Here is a 23696-nt window from a genome sequence, read left to right on the forward strand (position 1 = left end):
TTCCTCCCCTCCTCCCTTCCTCCCTTCCTCCCCTCCTCCCTTCCTCCCCTCCTTCCTTCCCTCTCCTCCCCTCCCCTCCCTCCCCTACGCATTCTATAGATTGGAACGTTCAGACTCCTTACAGATGAAGTTGGAGATAAGCTCCAGGCTCTGACGTCCCGAGCTGTAAAAGCATTGCGCTCACAGCTATGCTACCCTGGCACCAGCTACCATGCATTTATAGCGTGTGCTGCAGGCAATTCACCTGTAATTGCCTTTAGGGTGGTGAGGAGCTTCTGTTTCCTCTTGGTGAAGTTGCTTCCATGGTTCTGTTAAAGGTGGAGTTCCAGGAGTTTGACTCTGTGTAACTCTACTTGACCTTTTCAAAGCCACTAATGCGAAGAAAGAAAAGTACCTTTGGCTTTATACTTCATTCCCTCCCCAGCTTTAAAAAGGCTCTAGGTGAAGCTGCAGTTGGATACGTCCAGTGAGTTTCCTGTTTATACATTATGCCATGAAACTTGCCGTTGTGCTGGTTCCACTGGACTGAAATCAGTATGAGAATGGAATGGGCATTTTTGGTACCTGGTTCAAGAATCAACAGTATCCTTGATTTCCATTAAAAACAGAACAAGGTGTATGGACTCGGCCAATCAAGCAGGATCTGTAGAATAGGAAACCACTGAATAATTTGATGATTATGTAATTTCACCCTGTTGCTGATGTTCCTTCCGTTGCACTCATTGCTCCCCCACCTTCTCGGCAATTCAGATGAACTCCTTTTCCCTCTTTTTTCAGATCTGAGGAATAACCTTTGGCATCAAACACGAACTGACTTTTCTCCTCCCACAGGTCCTGCTTCACTGGCTGAGCTCTCCCAGCATTTGTGTTCTTGTTTTCAATTCCTGCAACTGCAATTTTGTTTTCCAAAGTTTCCATGTCAAGAATATCACAATTTAAAGCTTTCAGAAATTGCATTAGTTGTGGACTTTTTTTTGGATATACATTTCATTTATATGTAGGTGTTCAGAAGGATATGAGAAGTGCATTTTTGGTTAATTGGATTGGTTAATTTTCAAGTTTGTAGCACTTTTCATAGTCATACTTAGGTTTAACATTCAGAATTTTTATATTTGTATCTGGCCTTTTGACAAATGATTTGCTATCAGATAGCTTGAATTGAACAGCCTGAAACTTAAAGCTTTCTCAGAAGATATTTTTTAAGCAATGTAATATTTTTATATAAAAGCCCATACTTATGCCGCCTGTCTTATTTGTTCAGGGTTATTATCCTTTGGTGTGAAAGAGTCTGCAATGGTGAACAAAATCTTCACTTGCATCAACATACTTGTGCTGTGTTTTGTCATGCTGTCTGGCTTTGTAAAAGGCTCACTGAAGAACTGGCAGCTCAGCGAGGACACCCTGATGAATGGGACAAATGGTACTGACTTGGAAAAGTGAGTGCAGAAGTAGCCATTTTTATTATGATTAACTTGGAAGTGGTGGAGTGTTCTGGTCTGTCATGTCGTTGACACTGACGAGCAGTAATGTACAAATGGGAGATGTCGAGGAGCAACAAGCATGACAAATTGCAGAATGAGGGACCGAGTACGACAGATGCCAGCAGGGAAAATTATAACCAATGTGCCGGGTGAAGCAACCTGTTATCAATAAGTTGGAGGGAGAGAGGGAGAGGAAATATGAATTACAGTATATAGAACCCACAAGTGAGGATACTACTGCAAGCTAGTGAAAGACCAAAGAAGATGACATCAGGAAACCTGAATAAATTAGCTCGTGTTGGCTTCACAGTAATGTTGCAGTTCGTGCGACGCCATTAAAGCTCAAGGCCTTAGAGGTCATTTTCAGTGACATCTGTAAAGAGTGTGTGTGTCCTCCCTGCAGAACGGAGGACTGCGGTTTCTTCTCTCAGTCCAAAGGCATATCAGTAGGTTAATTGGTCACTAAATTGTCCCGTGATAAGGCGAGGAGTTATATCGGAGTTTGCTGGGCAGTGTGGCAGGAAGGGATAATTCCACACTATTGCTAAGTAATAAATAAATAAAATAAAATGTGCTGCATTAGATAATCTGTTGACTAAGTTCATTGGGCAGAAATTGATAGCAACTCTAAAAGATCTGTTGGGCAGGTTTCACTGGGCCAGTCAGTGCCTTGTTCAGAGACATGCAGCTGGGAAATTTTGTGTGACAAGAGGCCACAGTACCTAGTACTGTACTGAACAGGCCTTGCATAAGTGAATGTGTGAGGGAGGGGGAACACTTTCCTTTATTCATGTTACCATTGTAAATCTTGCAAAGGACATCTGATAGGGCAAGCTCTGAGATTGCAGAGAAAAAGTTCAGTGAGTTGGATGACAGTGGTCTATCTGGGAGGGTGACCTATCAGTGGTCTATCTGGGGGGGGGGGGTTCTGAGTGGTCTGTCTGGGGGGGGTGGTCTGATGGTGGTCTGTCTGGGGGAGGGGTCTGACGGTGGTCTATCGGGGGGGGGGGTGGCCTGACGGCGGTCTATCGAGAGAGTGGGTCTGACGGTGGTCTATTGGGGGGGGGGGGGTCTGATGGGGGTCTGTATGACGGTGGTCTATCAGTAATACCTGAATGGGAAAGGAGTTGAAAGAGAGTGTTGTTGACATGGCAATGTGAGTGCAGGGTAAGTGTGTTGGCTGGGGTTAGATTTAACTGAACACTGGAATGGTCTTTGTGGTTGACAGGTGAGCAGCTTTGGTAGTCTACCTGTGCAATTAGCCATCAGCAAGAATTAACGGATTGTACACTACGTACAGTTATGAAGAAAGTATATTTACACGTCAGTTTTATCGAGCAATTATTAGGAAAAAATAAAAAAGGGTCCATTACAGTTAACCCAGTCCAAATATGCACACAATTTTGAGCTCATCTTGAATTTGTTTTTAACTTGCATGGTGGACCCACACACTGTGTGAAAGTACACCCCACCTTCGAAATGTTGCTCAAAATCCATCTTGAATAAGTGGACTCCCCCAGAGGAATATTGGTCCTTCCCCCTCAAGGCCATTCATCTGCATCAAGCATTTTGTGCAACAGGGTCCATCACAGAAACATCTCTGCCCAGCATGCCCTAGAACACCCCCCCAATTGCACCATCCTGATTGGCTGACGCAATATTCCTAATTTGAACAACATAGTTCCGTATCTTTAGCTCAAACCCAAATATGCTGAAAGCAAAACAGACTGCTCTTACGTAACTACTGAAATGAAATACATACAGCATAGCAATAAAAATATTAAGCAGGGCATTGCAAACAATTACATTTTATTTATATAGTTGATTGAACAGAAGTATCGCGCCAATTTATCAGTCATTAGGTTCAGAAATGACTGAATAAACACAGCTGTTTGTTCTACCCACTAGTTCAGCCATTCACTCACCACCCTATAGTTCCCAGCATCCTACACCCAGTTTTGCATTTACCACCTTAAGCAGAAGGCTGTTCTGTTTAAACAAGCTTATACATTTGTCTGTGGTATAGGCCCACCGCTACTCCTGCCAGTTTGGAGATCTCTTTTCAGGACTACAGGATCAAAGATTTCTGAGCTCTGATCACAGTTCACTCGTGAACTTTCTTGGTACCTCTGTGTAATGTTCTTCTTGTTGGCTTGAATTGAGCACAAGCATTTACATGACTAGAGGCCTGTGCAGTTTCTGATGGTTTTGAAGGAGTGGGGAAATGGAGCTCTGTTTGGTGTAATGGGAGCAAGGCAAACAGCAACTTTTGAGCAGGTACTGAACCATTCGAATTTCTGAGCAATAGGATGGCAGAATTCAGAATTTTGTTTAACTGTTAAATGCTCTGCACAGCTATTACTTTCCTCAGGATTCCAGACTGCTGATTCACTAAATTAAATTCCTTGTTTTTCCCTTATAGTGTGACTAAAGAAGAAAATGAATGGAAATATGGTGCTGGGGGATTTATGCCTTATGGCATTTCAGGTGTGCTTTCGGGTGCCGCCACCTGCTTCTATGCCTTTGTAGGATTTGATTGTATAGCCACTACAGGTGAGATGAAATGTTCTGAAACTTCCACATCTTGATGAACCAAACCATTCCACTTCGGGTGATCATTAACTGGCTGCAAGTTTCTGACTGCTATCGGAGCAAAAACTGCCCTTGTTAAGAACCATTCACTGCTGTGTGATGTACTGTCAGTAAGGCACATATATGCTGTAAACACTCAAGTTATAGGCATTAGTGAATATCCTGTCTTACTGGCTGTGCAGAATTCATGAGCGGTTAGTTGCACCTTGGAGTAGAAATTTCTCCTCATGTGCAAAGTAGTAACACAGGCATGTTTGAACATAGAACAGTACAGGCTATTTGGCCCACGATGATGTTGTGCTGACCTTTTAACCTACTCGCCTTGGTAGCGTAGGTTACCGACATAATTTGTAAGGAGTCGGGTTGTCCCCGTGGAATGTGTGGGGTTTCTCCAGATGGTCTGGTTTTCCCCCACAGTCCAAAGGTGTACCAGCCGGTAGGTTAATTAGTCATTGTAAATTGGCAAGAGTTTAAAATTGGGGTTTGCTGGGTGGTGCGGCTCAAAGGACGGGAAGGTCCTGTTCCACAGTGTTATCTCAAATAAATAAATAAAATTAAGACCATTTTAACCCTCCCCTCCTACATAGCTGTCCATTTTTCTGTTGTCCATGTGCCTGCTTAAGAGTCTCTTAAATAACCCTAATGTATCTGGCCCTCCTCCCAACACCCCGGCAGCACGTTCCATGCACTCATCTGTCTGTGTGTAAAAATAAACTTGCCTCTGACATCTTCTCTATACTTTCCTCCAATCTCTTTGGAGCAAATTATGCCCCCTTAGTTATTTCCATCCTATGGAAAACGTCTCTGGCTGTCCACTCAATCTTTGCCTGTGATCATCTTGTATACCTTTATCCACTCACTTTGTTGTGTTCTTTCAAATTCCAAAACATTTGTTCTTAAAAACCAACCTTAAGCCTTTCCCAGTTAGCCTTTTATTTCTTTCTGGCATGTTATTATAGAATCACATAGCACAATATCAGCCCAGTTGATCCATGCCAACCAAGATGTCCATTCCAAGCGTGTCCTATTTGCCTGCATTTGGCCCATATCCTTCTAATCCTTGCCTACCCATGTACCTGTCCAACCCTATGTTAAAAGTGCTTATGGTATGTGTCACAAACACTTCCTCTGACAGCCCACACCACCTGGTGTGTTTATTTGGAACAAAAATGCTGCCCCTGGAGTTAATAATAAATGTTTCCTCTCTCATCTTTAGCTTGTGCCTTCTACTCCAATGTTCATGGAGTACCTTGCTCATCTCCTGTGGCTCCATACCTGAATTTTCAATTCGGTTTATTCTCTTACCAGTTACTCTATTTCCCTTAAACTCTTTAGATTCTCCTCTTTTTTTTCTGACAAAGCTATCATCTTAAGATTTGGATCTATTAAACTTTACTTCAGCAATTACTTCAGTAATTTTTCAGTTTCTTAAATTAATCAATGATACGCACATCTTTTGAGAACATGGAAACACAAGAAACTGCAGGTGCCTTACCCTGAAATGTCGACTCTGTGGATCAGGGGTGGCAAACATTTTTGTAAGTGTGTGCCCACATCTTAGTTATCTATTAAAAAAAAATCTTTCGCATCCCGTGGTAATTGTGAGCCGAGATTATCATTGATTAATAAATTAGTTATAAAAATTATGGATTTCTTAAGGAAAAAAAGTATGAGCCCCGTTGCTTATTTATTTGTATTAATAAAAGTATAACAGATTGAAATAATGAAGTATTTTAGAAAGACTGTTCAGAAATTAAGGTAGCACTTTTTGTAAGAGACATTGCACAGAAATAATATTCCAAGATATTATGAATCTCATTTCTCCCTTCACTTTTTATTTTAGGTGAGGAAGTAAAAAATCCCCAGCGAGCCATTCCTTTTGGAATCGTTGCTTCCCTTCTGATCTGCTTTGTTGCTTATTTTGGAGTGTCGGCTGCCCTTACTTTGATGATGCCTTATTACTTACTGGACAAGAACAGCCCATTGCCAGTCGCTTTCAAATATGTGGGATGGGATGGGGCAAAGTACGCTGTCGCAGTTGGCTCACTCTGTGCTCTCTCCACCAGGTATTTGTACAATGTTGTTTTCCTAAACCGGTCATTTCTTGCATGGATGCAAAAGGATACAGATGTTTTCTTTTTAGAAATATTGACATTTAGTCTGCATGAATAACTTAAGTAATCATTGTGGGCATGGACAATTCACAAAGAAACAGCTGGGTAATTTGTACTTGACTCTTGAGTTCACTGTCACTCATTTGCTTTGTTAGAGATTGGACTTTCTCTATTTAAACAAATGTTCACATGGTTAAGACTTTGAAACCCAGTTGAACCATTTGGCCAAGTTGGCAATGCATTTGTAATTTAGTTTCTTTTTTTGTGTTTAGGACATCGAGTATAATTGTATTTTTAGTACGTGTTCTTGTATGTTTGGTGTTACCCAAGTGACAGAGAATTGACAAGTACAAATTGCAGTCAAGTTCTTAAATTTGGGCTTTTTTTCAGCACAGTGCTCGTATGAAATATTGCGACTTGCCGTTGAAGGTAAATTTTGCAGCTTCCTTCTGAAGATCTGTTGCATAGAGCTTTGTACCGGTTGAGTGCACATCAGGAATTAAAACACGGGGCTCAGTGTGTTTGACATGCTGCACGTTGTTGGGTGCTTCTATGAACGGAGACAATTTCTCTCTCCTCTCATAGTAAGTCTGCAGGTAATTGGGCAGTAGTAAATACCAAGAGTTACCTACTGCATGTCTTCCCTACTATACCTGTATTCATTTGTGTAGGATATTTGCAGTCATAGATAGGTGGCATCGATTGACAGTGCAGTCATCTTTTGCCTTTCTGTTGAGCAATTGCTCAGCATGGCAGATCTGTAACAGACCACGACTTACTACACAGCTAGGCCTAGACTCTCAGCATCCGGCTTATAGTGCTTAGTAAACTCTTGTGTAAGATTATGCTGATTCATTGTGTAACATAAGCCCTTGCTATATATATTTCAGAATCAGGTTTAATATCATTGGCATATGTCGTGAATTTTTTTTTCATTTTGCAGTAGCACTGCATTGCAATATACAATAATAAAACTATAAATTACATGAAATATATATATTTTAAAAATCTAATTAATTAATTAGTACAAAAAGAGAGGGAAAAATACCGAGGTAGTGTTCATGGGTTCATTGTCCATTCAGAAATCTGATAGTGGAGGGGTAAAAGCTGTTCTTGAAACATTGAGTGTGCGTCTTCAGGCTTTTGTACCTCCTCCTTGATGGCAGCAGTGAGAAGGTGGCATGTCCTACGTGACGGGCATCCCTAATGAAGGATGCTGCCCTTTTGAGGTATCGCCTTTTGAAAGTGTCCTGGATGCAACTTGTATAAAAAAAATTAACTATACTTATAGTTCTTTATTATAATATACTGCAATGTACTGCATTCAGAAAGTCCATTTCAAATCTTGCAGCAACACAACATGGAAAGTGACCTTTAGTTCGGAATAATGTGTCTTTAGTCTCAGTATTAGTGATTCTAATACCACAGCCCCACAATCCCTATCCCTAACTCACTCTTGTATCAGATTTCAGGTACTTGCAGTTTTTTTCCCTATATAATCCTTTATAAAAACAAATGCTAGAAAAGATTAGCAGGTCAGGTGGTGTTTGTGGAAAGAGAAAGTTTTTTAAAAAATCTGTCTGTAAACAAGTGGGTGTAGTTTACTTTAAGTATGTTGCAGAAAATCTGTCCTTGCTCCATGTACAAAACCAAGGCCATCAGAGTGACATCAAGGGACTAGAGCACGAAACATTTGACTCTCTCCATAGCTGCAGACCGGCCTGTTTTTGTTTTTTCTTTGCAAATTATCAGTATCTGCAATTTTCTTTCCCCTTTAAATCGATTTTTCTTGAATGAGAAACTTGCCGAGTATAAATTTCTGGACTGACTTTGCAGGGTAGTACTGCAGGGTGGGCTGCTGAAGTGAGTCTTCTGGCCCCTCTCCTGCATCTTTAGTAGTAGAGCAGGGAAAATATCCCTGGTCTCCTGTCTGATGTCCAGTTTTATCCCCCAACTGATATGTGTGGTTATATATTCATTAACACCTCGCTGTTTTTTTTTACAATTTACTACAGTGCTATGCTTGAAGTTGTTGAAAAGCCACTGTTTTCAATTATAGATTGAACTATTCTGAAATGCTGCTATCGTCTTTTCTGTAATTACTCACTCTAACTCTGTCATAGGCTCAATTTCCTGTGCATAGAAGATTCATTTGCGTTTCCCTCGCACTTGCAGATTTCATCTTCTGCCTTCCATTTTATACCTCTAGAAGTGGTCAGTGCTTATCCAATCTGTCACATCTTCTTAGTTTTAACTAACCAGTGTCGTGTCATCTTGAAATTCTGGTCTAGTGTAGACAGCTCTCCTCAGTGCATAGCTTCCTGGAAAATTCGAACCCTGTTTTGGAACAGTATGATTCCTGTATGATTATGGAGGGATAGTGCGAGAAAAAATGTGCTGCTTATTCTGTACGTGATTGGTCTAGAGTCACAGATGGACTGCAGGATTGAATATCAGTGTGTCAGTCTTGTTTTAAACTGGGGCCTGAATGGAAGCGTAGTTTAATATGGCCCTCGTGAAAGGTGAAAAAGCAGCTTTAAAGTCTCAACTCTGTTTTAAGATTTGTAGCAGCAAGCAAATGATGCACCCCCCCCCCCCCCCAGTGTGGCCTGGACACAGTGTGGACAATGGTGACCCCAGTGTGGCCTGGGCACAGTGTGGACAGTGGTGATCCCAGTGTGGCCTGGGCACAGTGTGGACAGTGGTGATCCCAGTGTGGCCTGGGCACAGTGTGGACAATGGTGACCCCAGTGCAGCCTAGGTCAGTGTGGACTGTGGTGACCCCAGTGTGGACAATGGTGTCCCCAGTGTGGCCTGGGCACTGTGGACAATGGTGACCCCAGTGTGGGCAGTGGTGACCCCAGTGTGGACAATGGTGACCCCAGTGTGGCCTGGGCACAGTGTGGACAATGGTGACCCCAGTGCAGCCTAGGTCAGTGTGGACTGTGGTGACCCCAGTGTGGACAGTGGTGACCCCAGTGTTGCCTGGGCACAGTGTGGACAATGGTGACCCCAGTGTGGACAGTGGTGACCCCAGTGTGGCCCGGGCACAGTGTGGACAGTGGTGACCCCAGTGTGGCCCGGGCACAGTGTGGACAGTGGTGACCCCAGTGTGGCCCGGGCACAGTGTGGACAGTGGTGACCCCAGTGTGGCAGGAGTGCTGATATTTTTGTAACTTCAGCAATTCCTGTTCTGGGACTGAGGTTGGGGCATATAACATATTGTTTCACTAAAAGGAGGAGGACCACTATTTATTGTCCAGGTTGTGACCATTGTAAATTGAATTATTTAAAATTTATGAGATTTAAAATTTAAAGCACATTCTTTTTCTGCCCAGTTTTGTTATCCAAATCTCTGAAACCTCTGCAGTACTGAGGTCCTGAGCTTTCATCAATTGCTGTACTCCAACATTTGTACAAAGTTCCTGAAGAGCAATCCATTCTTTATATGTAAAGTCTGTTTACAAGTTTGGTCACTTTTCTTTGGTACCGCGTAAGATGAAAGCTGTTACTATATTTGATCAGGTTTCCTATCACTGAGTAGCTTGTGGATGATTTATTTTCCACAAAGTGAAGAAAGAATTTGTAGTTTCCTAAATGAGACACTTAACTTAGGAAAAATCCGTGTCTAGTTTCAGTGTAACAGTATGAAATAAAAGAGCACCCCCTAATTGCCGCTGTATGTTCATTTAAAGTACGAGAGTATTTCGTGCCGTCTGACCAGCAAGATGACAATTTTCAGCACATTTGAGAATATTTATTTTGAACTCAGTAATGTATTTTAACATTCCTGTGGCTGTTTCAGTGATGTTGTTTGTAATTATTTGCTTGGAAGTGATAACACAATACTAACATAGGGTGGACTGTGTTTCTCTGTTAGTCTTCTTGGCTCCATATTTCCAATGCCGCGTGTAATTTATGCAATGGCAGAGGATGGACTGCTGTTCAGGGTGTTGGCCCGAATCAACGACAGGACCAAAACGCCACTGATTGCCACAGTGGTGTCAGGGGTGGTAGCAGGTAAGGATTTATCACAAACACAAATGTCAGGGGAAGTGAATGTATTGTGCCAAATGTGTGATTTCATGGTCTCTGGTTCAGTGGAACAGCTAGGAACATTTCCCCGTCATTGTGTACGTGGCTTCTCCCCCATCTCTCAGAGTCACTTGGCGAGTGAGTGAAGCATTTGTTCTGTAAGTTCTCCCTTAACTCACTGTGAAAAAATGTCTGCTTTGGTATTTCTTTACAGCTGTATCGGAGCAGTTGTCAGCATGCACACGTTCACATTTTTGCCACTTAGCCAGGGTGTCACACCCGTCATAAGTACATTCTCTAATTTGGATTGCCTGGATATCAGTCTTAAAAGCTAATATTAGAATCATTGCAAAAAGTGGAGAAATGTCAAGTGGTTCTATTCTATCGGAGTCCTGAAGCAATTTGGTATCCATGTGTTTACTTTCCCTGTAAATTCAAATCATACTCTCTCACAATCACCATCTCCCTTGCAGCTTATTAGGTTCAATGTTTCCTTTGCCACGGATCTTGTTTGCAATGGGGCGGGATGGTCTGCTCTTCAGATTTTTGTCGCATGTAAGTGAAAGAAAAGCCCCAATAGTTTCAACCATTGCAGCTGGGGTACTTTCTGGTAAGCATTGAATTAAGTTCCAAGTCTGGACTGCAGTGGATTTTTGAGTGAATAACATTGCATTGTGACTGCGTAACTAACCCCTGTGAGTATGCAGATAAAGTTTATAACCAGAATTTGTGCATGACAGCTTTTGACTTTACTCATGTTAAAGATAAAAATCCGTATTGTATTTTCCCTTGAGATTAGCTTCATTGTAGGTAGACTTCTTTCATAGAAAGCAGAAAAGTCTGCCCTTTGATTTCACAGATACAGCCAGTGCCTTTAGCTGGTATCAGTAAGGACACTTACAATTGGTGAACCCTCCCTCTAGAATGGGTGGGAAGATCTAGTCTGGCAAGCTCAATTTCCCTTCAAGCAGTGATAGTTTAAAATATCAGGGATTCTTAATTTTTAAGTACTTGTTTGGGCTTTTGATCTGACTGATTAACAGTTACTTTTATGTATGTTGATAGTAAGTATTTGTCCTTTGTTAAGTTTGCATATTGTAATCTTTTGTAGGTTGGTTATGCGTTGCTTATGGTTAGCCTTTTGGGATTGGTGTTTATTTTTTTCCAATACACATGGATTTAGTGAATATTTTCCTCACAGTAGTAGTTGGTGATTGAACCTGAATCTCTGTGGAAAATGTGACTTCATACTTTTCGTGAGATGTTAAATCTAGGTTGCAGTTGCTGCTTCAATTGGATGTCACTTGTAAAAATTGCTGTCTGCTTAAGAGCAAGTGACTCATTTGACAGTAAGCCAATGTTCAACCAGCTCCATAACCAAAAATACCCTTGTTCTTTTTCAGATGGTGACATTGCATAATGTCTTTTTGGTTGATAAACTGAAAATAAAATTTAAAAAAGAATAATTATGCAAAGCTTGAGAAGTTTCAGTAAGACAGAATGCTTATATATAGACACAAGTATTCTTGCTACCATTTTTAGTAAGGCTGAATTCCTGCTGTGGTTGTTGGGTTCACATCTCCCAGTAGTATTTGGCATAAGAATTCATGATATAAATATTCAAACTACTGTTAAAATATAATTGCTACTTATTTAATGTTGTATGCTATAAACTCTTGATTATGAGAATCAAACATCCTTCATTTTGATCATATATAATGTCACTTGTTTGCCTGGTTTCCCAATTCAGAATTCCTAAAGGGCTTGTTTGTGGTGTGTCTAAGATGCAGGCAGCTTACACAATTGCTATTACTCTTTGTGTAAACACAACGGATAAAATTAACCTGCAGTGTGGTGGGGGGGGGGGGGGGGGGCTGCTTGTGATGTCCTAAAAACCATGGACTAATTCTGCTGAGTGTTTTGAGGTTATTGCTCTGTCTGCTGAAACTTTAGAATTGTATTACTCTTTTGCTGCAGCTATCATGGCGTTCTTGTTTGACCTCAAAGATCTTGTGGATTTGATGTCAATTGGAACCCTTCTTGCCTACTCTCTGGTGGCTGCTTGTGTCCTGGTGCTCAGGTAATTTAAAAGTCTTTCTCTTCAGGTCAAATGATCAGTTGTCTTTGGATCGATGCTCTCCTGTGCTGTCCTGAAAGTAAATTTGTACCCAAGTCTGAACATAATGCCACTCAACCTCTAGCCCTCTAAGTAAGTGGTTACTTTACATGAGCAGGTCCACTACCTGAGACCTGAGGGCAGTGCTGTTTGGGTTAGGAGGAGGAGGGATGTGACAAGGTTGCAGTCTGCTGATGCATCCGGGCGTGCACACTTTCTGTCGAGAGATTACAGTAAACTTTTTTTTTTGCTTCCTGGAGATACTTAAAATGTGTGCATCACCTCGTTGCTATCCCAGCCGAAGGAATCTGGCCTGAAAGGAATGTTGACAGTCTTAATGCCAAGACAAATCAGTGTATTTTCTACAAATGCAACAGAGTAGACTCTTGTGTAAGAAGGTGGCTTAAAAAGAATTCTGAGCTAAATAACGTGACCGTTTCCCCATTGCAGATACCAGCCGGACCAATTTTCTAATGCAACGTATCAAATGGCAAACACATCCGAGGATGCAGATATGACTGAATCAGCCAGCACAAGTGACTCGCAGGCAGAAGTTTTATCCGGAAGTGATGAAGAATTCTCATTGAATGCATTGCTTTTTCCTGAAAATTCACTCCCTACGCAGCAATCAGGATCTATAGTTAATATTTGTGTGGGTTTAATTGGTAAGTTTGTCATATTTTTCCTTCACTTAAAATTTGCCATTTTTATCTAGACCTTCATTAATTGCAGAGTCCTTTGCTGTATAAAGAGTTTTACCTTTGGAACAGTCAAGGGTAGATTAGCTTACCCCAAAAAGCCTCTTTATTAAAACAACAATGATTTTCTTGGGATTGAGGAAGGAGATCTGTCCTTGCTGCTTAAATACAGCCAGGGCCATCACATGAAATGTCTTTGGCTTGAAACATTAACTCCTTTTTCTGAAGATGCTTCTTAAACTGCTGAGTGTTTCCACTTTTCTTTGTATTTTTACTGCAAATTAGTGTCTGCAGTTTTGATTTCTGTAGTTGGCTGTGTTCAGTAACACTAAGTGACTGCCCGGTAACACTAAGGCAGTCATCATGCCCAATTTCAGTGCTCCAAAGCTAAGTTAATGTGGTCCAATATTTCCAGCATGTGGTGGGTAGATAGTTCTTGATACATTCTTCCATTATTGAAAACCATCAAAAATGTACATAATTTAGTGCTGTTTCCCTCCTAAAATGCATGTTCTTGTAGTTTGTACCCAAGTTTTCACCCTTCACACTTGATTCTGTATATTCTGTCTACCTATCTACAGATGGATTTGAAGGATGTGTATTTCTTTTGTGGAAACTTGGAAGGGAAATTATCGGAGAAGATTCTTAAGGGCAGAATTTTTTTGTATTAAGAAAACTGTGGACTTCCTGGGGATAGTCAGCATGGCTTGGTGTGGAGAAGTCTTGTTTTACAAATTTGATTGAGTTCTTTGCAGAAGTGACGAAGATGATTGAGGGTAGGACAATGGATGTTGTGTGCATGGACTTGAGCAGTTGACAAGTTCCCTCATAGTAGGCAGATCCAGAAGATTAAGGGACATGGGAGCCAGAGCTAGCAGATAAGTTGGATGCAAAATTGGTTTGGTTGCAAAAGACAGAAGGCACAAATGGAGAGATGTTTTTTCTGACTGGAAGTCAATGACCAGTGGCATTGGATCAGTTCGCCGTAATATTGATTTGGATGAAAATGTAGGTGGTCTAAATAGCAATCTTGCAGATGACTTGACAGTTGGAGTTGTGGATAGAGAACGCTTTTCAAAGGGTACAGCTGGATGTAAATCATTTGGAAATTTGGGCAGAGAAATCACAGATTGAGTATAATTGGAACGAGTGTGAAGTAATGCATTTTTGGTGGTCAAGTCAAAAAGAAGTTGTATAGCAACTGACAGGACCTTGGAGTGTCAGTGTACAGAGGGATCTTGTGCAAGACTATAGCTTCCTAAAAATGGCAACGCAAGTGGATAGGATGGTAAAGAAAGTATTTGGCCTGCTTTACTTCATAGCTCAGGACAGTGAGTATAAAACTTGGCAAGTCATGATGCAGCTGTTTTAAAATGTTGATTGGGCTGCTTTTGGAGTATTGTGTGTTTTTCCAGTTACTGCATTGTAGGAAAGATGTTAAGGCTCTGCAGGGGGTGTAAAAGTGGTTCACTGGGATCTTTGCATGAACAGAGTGTATTAGCTAGCTACAAGGAGAAGTTGGGCAGACTTTGTTTTCGTTGGAGTGTTGGAGGCTGAGGGGTGACCTAATAGAAGTACACAAGATTCTTTTCTCAGGGTAGAAATGTCAAATACTGAAAGGTTGTTGGCTTAAGGTGAGGAGGAGAAACTTTAAAGGAGATTGGTGAGGCTGTTTTATTTTTGATACAGTGGTAGGTGTCTGGAATGCACTGCCATGTGAGATGGTAGAAGCAGATTGATAGCAATGTTTGAGGCATTTAGACGCATGGATATAGAACAGATGGATAAGTTTGGATGAGCATTGCGGTGGGGTTAGCTATGAGGGCTGAAGAGCCTGTTCCTGTACTGTATGGTTTTTGTAACTTCATTATTACAGATTGGCGTAAGGGATAAAGTATCTCTGGAGCAGCTGTTTCAAAGAAAAATTTATTATTAGAGTACATATATATCACTGCATATGATTTGTTTTCCTGCAAGCATGCTCAGCAAGCCTATAGAGCAGGAACTGTAAACAGGATCAATGAAAGAGCGAGAGCGCAGAAAACAAGAAGCTGTGCAAATGCAAATACAAATAGCAATGAATAACAGGAGCACGAAATAAGGAGTCGTTAAAGTGAGATCATTTGTTGATGGGAACACCAGAAATAGAATGAGTGTTGTTGTGCAAGACCCGAGGCACTTGTACCTTCTACCGGGTGGCAGTAGTGAGAAAAGAGCATGGCCTGGGTGCTGAGGAGCTTTGATGATGGATGCTGCTTTTCTACAGCAATATTTCACAATGTGTTACCTGTGATGTACTGAGCTGAATCCATTTTCCACTGCAAGGCATTGATGTTCCCATACCAGGCTGTAATTTAAGGTATTTATGATACTTCTGAACACAGTATTCATTGTCCCTTCTCCCAAGAGTAAATGTCCTGTGACATGGGCTCAAATTTACTTGAAGCTGCCAACTTCCAGTCAATCTATTCCTTTACTCTTGCATTTCAGAAACAGTATACGATATCTTTCATCCTCCACATCCAGCACAAAGTAGGTAGCTGCTTCCCCCCAAAGGCGATTTGACTTTGAAACAGTATTTGAAAATACAAGTCTGGAAACAATCATTTGTTTTACAGTTTATTCAATAAGAGAACAAAAGCTGTTATTCTTATAAGATTCTGTTGTGCAGAATTCTAAGCCGCTCTTCATTTAAATTGTACCAGTTGTTTATTAGCTGTTGCTGTGCAGGAAGTACTACCTGTGCAGACTGCAAGCTCTTAGCACCAGACTCATTCCAGGCAGGAAGTTCTTAATATTCAAATGTTTAACATAGAATAGTACAGCACAGTACAGGCCCTTCGGCCCACAATGTTGTGCCGACCCTCAAACCCTGCCTCCCATATAAGCCCCCACCTTAAATTCCTCCATATACCTGTCTAGTAGTCTCTTAAACTTCACTAGTGTATCTGCCTCCACCACTGACTCAGGCAGTACATTCCATGCACCAACCACTCTCTGAGTAAAAAACCTTCCTCTTAATATCCCCCTTGAACTTCCCACCCCTTACCTTAAAGCCATGTCCTCTTGTATTGAGCAGTGGTGCCCTGGGGAAGAGGCGCTGGCTATCCACTCTATCTATTCCTCTTATTATCTTGTACACCTCTATCATGTCTCCTCTCATCCTCCTTCTCTCCAAAGAGTAAAGCCCTAGCTCCCTTAATCTAAGTGGCTTTGGGTTCATGTTTAGCTGATAAAATCATGCAATCCAGCACTCCTGGGAAAAATATGTTCTCAATGAATTGGTTGTGAAAAAGAGAAAAAAAAAAGTCTTGTACATATGTTAAGAAGGGAGCAGAAGAGGAAGAGAGCTGTTCTTAAGATATGCTGAAATTGGCTTTTAATTCTAGTTTTAAAAAGGTTGGATATTCCTTATTGTCATTAATTTTTTGAGTTAACATTGGAGCCCAAGGATCGTGAGTAAATTTTGGAGCAGGTAGTTTTGTGAGAAAGAAAGTCAACGTTCATTTTGATTTTTTAAAATAAATGCTTACAGCTATTTAAGTCGGGAATTAGTTTAAGCAATTCAATTTTTAAAATGATTTAACTTCTTTAAGAAATGACAATAAATTTTATGAAGTGATCAGAGGAGCTTTGATTTTTAAAAAAATGAGTTTTGCAAGCTGTTTATAGTGGAGAAAGTAAAGGAAATGCAAAAAGGACAGTCCAGTTTACAGTTGAAGCTCTGAAAACCAAACACTTGTTTTCACTTGATGTATTTTGCTTTGAAAATTGATTCTTGAAATTCATGCTTTCATGAAATTGACAGAACTGTGTGTACACCGCGTGTGTCAGTGAATAAGCAAAATGGAAATGTTGATCTGATTTTCATTGAAGGGACGTGTGTGTGAGTTCCGTGGTATAAAATAGACTCTTTAATAACTGAAAATATGCTGAAATTTATAGGATACATTTGTAAACTATGATTTTATAAACATTACCCAAGAAAGGCAAATAGAGTCAGTGATTGTGAGGGGGAAACATAATATCTGAATACCAGTATGCAAGTCATCAAAAGTTTGTTTACAGATAAAGATAATAGGTTGTCATTATTTCAAGTAACATACAGAGGCCTATAGCTCTATCTTTGAAAGAGCTGGTCACATCCCCTTTTGAAGCACGTTTTTGATATCAAGTTTCTGTTTTGTGGAAGGTTACTGGTTTTAGGGGAAGTCAAGTCAGGAAGACAGTTGTGAAGTCTTTGATGAGAAGCTAGGAAAGCCTTTGTTTATTTTTAATGAATATTAGATCAAGGAGTGAGTTACCAAGTTGTTCAAAGTGAATGTAAAATGGCGGTCAGTTGCTGCCACTCAATGGAATCGAGAACAGGGTGACACATCTACAAATTAGGACTTAATCTAATTTGTGGGAAATGTTTTGGGTGGCTCCAAAATGCTAATTTGTTAACCTTGAGAGGGACAAATGCTTGGGAATTAACGGTAAGACTGTAACAATAAGACACTAATTGTGATTTTTTTTAAAGGAAGCTGTTATGGCTTCCAAAGTAGCAAACAATCTCCAACAGGATCCCACCACCAAGCACACCCTTCCCTCCCCTCCACACTTTCTGCTTTCTGCAGGGATCGCTCCCTACGCGACTCCCTTGTCCATTCGTCCCCCCCATCCCTTCCCACCGATTTCCCTCCTGGCACTTATCCTTGTAGGCGGAATAAGTGCTACACATGTCCTTACACTTCCTTCCTCACCACCTTTCAAGGCCCCAGACAGTCCTTCCAGGTGAGGCAACACTTCACCTGTGAGTCTGCTGGGGTGATATACTGTGTCCGGTGCTCCCGGTGTGGCCTTCTGTATATTGGTGAGACCCGACGCAGATTGGGAGACCGTTTCGCTGAACACCTACACTCTGTCCGCCAGGGAAAGCAGGATCTCCCAGTGGCCACATATTTTAATTCCACGTCCCATTCCCATTCTGATATGTCAATCCACGGCCTCCTCTACTGTTGGGATGAAGCCACACTCAGGTTGGAGGAACAACATCTTATATTCCGTCTGGGTAGCCTCCAACTTGATGGCATGGACATTGATTTCTCTAACTTCCGTCAACACCCCTCCTCCCCTTCCTACCCCATCCCTAATTTATTATTTATTATTATTATTTTTTTCTCTCTTTCCTTCTCACAATAACTCCTTGCCTGTTCTCCATCTTCCACTGGTGCTCCCCTCCCCCTTTCTTTCTTACAAGGCCTTCCGTCCCATGATCCTCTCCCTTCTCCAGTCTTGTATCCTTTTGCCAATCAACTTTCCAGCTCTTGGCTCCATCTCTCCCCCTCCTGTCTTCTCCTATCATTTCAGATCTCCCACTCCCCCTCCCACTTTCAAATCTGTTACTATCTCTTCTTTCCATTAGTCCTGACGAAGGGTCTCGGCCCGAAATGTTGACTGTACTTCCTACAGATGCTGCCTGGCCTGCTGCGTTCACCAGCATTTTGTGTGTGGCTTGAATTTCCAGCATCTGCAGATTTTCCCGTGTTTGCATTTTTAAAACCTCTTGCCTGCCAAATCAGGAAAGGAGACTTGCACAAGTTTTCTGCGAACAACTTCACAGAAGGAATAACATGTTGGATCCAACTGTTTAATTGTCATTTTTTTTGCAGTTTAATAATGAATTATCTGCTGGTATTTTATATACAAATAACTACTTACCATGATTCCACCTGTTACTTATTTTTATGCACCCACCTCCCCCTCGTACCCCATCTGTTACTTATGTTTATGCAAACATCGGCTTCTCTAACTTCCGCTAAGGCCCCACCTCCCCCTCGTACCCCATCTGTTACTTATTTTTATGCACACATTCTTTCTCTCACTCTCCTTTTTCTCCCTCTGTCCCTCTGAATATACCTCTTGCCCATCCTCTGGGTCCCCCCCCCCCACCCCCCGTCTTTCTTCCTGGACCTCCTGTCCCATGATCCTCTCGTATCCCCTTTTGCCTATCACCTGTCCAGCTCTTGGCTCCATCCCTCCCCCTCCTGTCTTCTCCTATCATTTTGGATCTCCCCCTCCCCCTCCTACTTTCAAATCTCTTACTAGCTCTTCCTTCAGTTAGTCCCGACGAAGGGTCTCGGCCTGAAACGTCGACTGTACCTCTTCCTACAGATGCTGCCTGGCCTGCTGCGTTCACCAGCAACTTTGATGTGTGTTACCATGATTCCTAGTGGCTTTAGTGTGCATAACAGTTTAATAACTGTTATTAAATTTAATCTAGTGGTTATATGAAGTATAATTCGGGAAGCTTCTTAGCTGTTTTGTTCTTCATTAAGCGAATAAGTGTTTTTAAATTGGTTAATTTTTACTGCAGTATTGAATGAGTATTTTCTAATTGGGTTATTATCTGAATTTGAATGGAATTTTTCTTATCTTTGTGTATAAAAGTAGCTGTTTTATGCTGGGCGACGTCTTTAGTTTCTCTCTTCTTCAAGTGCAAAACCGGGAGAGTGTGGACTAAATATGCAAGCTGGTAGAGGGTCAGTTATTAAATACGCAGAAGCAATGGAGCACAGATAAAAAGATAATACATTCGTATGAGCCAGTGGAGTGCGTGAGAGAACTTTCAAATAGGTGCAAGCTAGCAGAGTCTGGGAAAGTAATTAAATTCGGGTTACAGGCCAACCTGTTAAAATTTCCGGCTGAAAACTATTAAAATTTTGAGATTGTCAAATTAATAAAAAGTACGTACCAATTAAGGTTGAATCATAGCAATGGCAAAGTCGTGAAACTTCCCTAAGTGAAGCATTTAAGTTTGATAAAATTATTGGAAAGAATCCCAATGAAATAAATCAGTGTTGAATCTAATGAAACCTGGCTCCTAGATGATACTGTGCAAGTATGTGATAAGAGACGGAAAATACCTGCTGCTGATACGGAGATAAGACCGAATGGTCGGTTTTATCAAATGTGTGAGCAATTGAAAGAGTTAACGGAAGGAGTATAGTCTTTTACTAATCGAAAGAAATGGAAACCTTGCGATAAACTTCAAAAACAGCGTGGTAGAGACAGTAAAAGTCTAAAGAGTAAATCTTTGCATTAAGCGAATGAGCGAAAGAACAACACAATGTGCATTGTGTGGAGTTTCAAAGCAAACTGAAAGAAGTGGAGAGTGCAGCTGTGCCTTCAGGTAGGCAGTCCTGCTAGTGACTCTACTGCTGGCGCTCTACCCAGGGCAACTCCTGCTTCTGTAGCTCTGCCTGAAGAATTACAGCCCACGTCGGGCAGACTTAGGAACAAGGACACCACCTGAACTCCAAGGAATTACAGGATGGACGTGACATGAACTCTACAGCGGCCCCTTGCGACTCAAGTTGGAACGGTAGTGATGGAACAATAGAAAAGTTATGTCAGTGCTTGCTCCACTAGTGAAGACACACAGGAGTAGATATGAAACCATTGCTAGTCACTGTATTGACAAACTAGTGGTAGATCCATCAACTATTCATCAATCACTCAGCAATCTACTGAAGGAATAAGTGCCCAGACTGTAACTCTTATTGAACAACTGGAAGCATTTCAAACTTTAAAGGTGACATTGTGTCCTGCACCTGCTGATAATCCCTGATGCAGTTAAATCATTTACCCTGTATGTCAATGAGAAACACATGATGGCAGTTTTAATTCAAGAACTTGGAGACAGACAAAATCCTGCTGGTTATTACTGAACGAAACCTCTGATTCTGTACACTGATGGTTCCTCAGTGACTGAGGCAGGAATTCGAATGGTGATTTCTGAAACTGAAGTACTGGCGTCAAGAAGCATGGCCTCCAAGCTACAGGGAGAAGTAAAAGCTTTGAGTGAAGCCCGTGCATTGGTAGAGGGAAGATCAACTAATGTCTACACTGATTCTCCATGTGCTTTTGGAGTTGTTCATGACTTTGGAAACTTGTGGAGACAGAGAGGATTTCTAATGGCTATACGAAATCCAATGAAGAATGGCCAACTAATACAAGAACTTAAGGATGCCATACAACTGCCATCAGTATTAAAGTGTAAAAGCTACTCCAAAATTACTGCAGTGGAAAGCTGTGGAAGTACATTCGTGGATGAAATTGTAAGAAAGGCAGCATGGGAAGGAATAAAGGGAGCATCAAGAACATCTGCAGTGAACCCTACAGCTGGAACTATAAAAACAAAAGTTAAACTGTGTATCGCAGATGAACATACAAGATATCCGAGAGATGCCCCAGATAGGAAAAGTGGTTCTGGATGGAGAATGGTGAGAGGTTAAACAATGATGGTGTATGGAGATATGGCACTGTACATAGACTAGTAGCTCCAACTGAGCTGCTTCCTTTATCTGGCACAGCAACTACACTCCCCGGGACACATTGGAATGCAAAAGATGATGGACAGATTATCCCAGTGGTGGTGGAATCCAAAGTTCAGGGCCCAAGCTTGACAAATCTTTGAAAGATGCGTGACATGCCAGAAAACAAATTGTGGAGCAGTGGAAAAGCTATCAGACTTGAGTGCTCCTACCCCGCCAGGTCCATTTAGTACATTTACAAAGTGCAAATGATACTCAGAAGTAGTGGTAATAGTAGACAAGTTTTCAAGATGGGTGAAAGCTTTCCAGCAAGGATAGTCACTGCCATACACACACAGCAAAAACTCTGATCAAGGACTATATGTCACATTGTTTCTGACCAAGGAACATTTTTCACTGGGAGTATTTGTCAGGAATTATGTTGACTGATGAACATTGAACTGTCTTTTCATTGTCCACATCACCCAGAGTCATCAGGACAGGTCAAATGGAATCATCAAACAATGATTGACTAAGTATGAAGAGGAAGGTGTATCATGACCTACGGCTCTTCCTATGGTCTTGTAGCATTGGAGCAACCCCAAATAAAACAGCTGAACTAAGTCCATTCAAGGTGGTAACAGGATGTCCTATGTCTCTGCCAGACGTCTGCGATCTCAGGGAAGCTAATATACACATTATGGCAGACTGTTTGGTTAAACATTGTGTGAAATTAACCCAAGCTGTACAGTCTGGGTTTCAGCCATTTCGAGTGATCCAACAGAAGGAGGGCACACCCTGATTCCTGGCAAGTGGGTCCTGATTAAGAAACCACTGTGAGCTGATGGGAAGGTCCTTATCAAGTGCTGTTAACTACCAATGAGCTAAAATGGTATCTGACGAGAGCAGTAAGTACTGTAGTTATTGTGCTAGTAACATCTTAGCTACAGTACCTACATTGTTGGGCTACAGTGAACAAATCACTAACCAGCCAGAAGTCTTGGAGCAAAGTCGACAACTACTGGACATTATGAAGTTTATTTTAATATCTGTTGTTAGGTTTTTGCCAATTTTCCTAATTCATTTTGTGCCAGTTGAGATGACTAATAATGTATACTTGTATTATTGACGATCAGAAAATTATTACAGTCCAACAAAGTAATAAGAGATGGTCTATGTTCATGGAATATGTACCTATACTTTATGTGTGGAAATGGAGCCTACTCCTCCCTTCCAGGTTCTTGTTACTTAGGGTATGTCTTTCCCGCCATGAAACATATACACACACCTTTACTTCCAGATTCTAGAAGTAAGCAAGACGTTTCAAAAGGAGATCATTTTGCATCAATTTCATTCCCATTTTATGATGTTGGAGGGAGTATAAGAGAGATTTAAAGTATTGCTGCAGTCTTAAAAAGGGTGAGCAGTGACACTGCAGAAGCCTTGGGAAAGGCAACAACAGAAATGATTGCCATGTGTTAGATGCCTCTTCAAAACTGTGTGGCATTAGATCTTAGCTGTTGGAAATGTGCATTTATAGGCAAGGAGCTTGTACATACACTCCTGACGACTCTGAAGGCATAACTGATTTGGCTGATCATAATATTTGTAAGGAAACAGCTGAAGTACATCAATCTGATAGATGGGATTTCTTTAATTTGATTCATTCAAGTCACGGAGGCTGGGGCTACTCAATATCATGAGTCATAATATTCATACTAATGTGTCTCTTCACAATTTACATCCTTTTTACTTGTCTAAAGACAATCATTAATAAAATAGTTAGAATTCACACGTGTGCCTACTAATCTGCCTAATAATGACATAATCTTATGACTATACTTTGAAGAATATATATTCTCTTTGATACTTCATAACCTATGTAGTTTTTTGATTACTTTAGATGTGGCATACTAGTTTTTTCTGCCTTTGAATGATTCTAAACATGAATCAAAGGGGGGATTGAGTATCTGATTGTTTAATTGTCATTTTTTTAGTTTAACAATTATCTGCTTGTATTTTATATAATTTTGCATGCAAGTAACTGTTCACTATAATTCCTAGTGGCTGTAATATGCATGGTAGTTTACTAAGCCTCTAGTGGGCATACAAAGTATAATTTCTTCATTAAATTAATAGATGTTTCCTCATTGGTTAATTTTTACTCTGGTATGAAATGAATATTTTCTGATTGATTTATTGTTATCTGTGGATGTAAATGAAACATTTCTCATCTTTGGGTATAAAAGTAGCTGTACCGGGCGCCATCTTGGGTTTCCTCTTTTCTTCAGGGAGTAGATCTCTGGTACTGTTCTGTCAACCTTTAATAAAACGAGTGTGAGGCAGTAGGTTTTATGCCTCTT

At 41.0% G+C, this 23696-nt stretch overlaps 1 protein-coding gene across 3 annotated transcripts in view; it reads left to right on the forward strand.

The window, feature by feature from the left end:
* LOC140200133 (high affinity cationic amino acid transporter 1-like) overlaps positions 1 to 23696 on the forward strand; it is a 79283-nt gene that overhangs the window by 42834 nt on the left and 12753 nt on the right. For 2 of the 3 annotated variants that reach the window (XM_072262963.1, XM_072262962.1), the window contains 6 exons: positions 1262 to 1436; positions 3904 to 4034; positions 5917 to 6139; positions 10068 to 10207; positions 12200 to 12302; positions 12789 to 13003. In XM_072262963.1, coding sequence (XP_072119064.1) covers positions 1262 to 1436; positions 3904 to 4034; positions 5917 to 6139; positions 10068 to 10207; positions 12200 to 12302; positions 12789 to 13003 — 987 coding nt within the window. Of the gene's footprint in view, positions 1 to 1261; positions 1437 to 3903; positions 4035 to 5916; positions 6140 to 10067; positions 10208 to 10695; positions 10833 to 12199; positions 12303 to 12788; positions 13004 to 23696 lie in introns of all 3 variants that reach the window. The other variant, XM_072262964.1, reaches the window with a different exon arrangement.

This window comes from Mobula birostris, chromosome 7 (assembly GCF_030028105.1).
Source record: "Mobula birostris isolate sMobBir1 chromosome 7, sMobBir1.hap1, whole genome shotgun sequence".
Lineage (NCBI taxonomy): Eukaryota > Metazoa > Chordata > Chondrichthyes > Myliobatiformes > Myliobatidae > Mobula > Mobula birostris.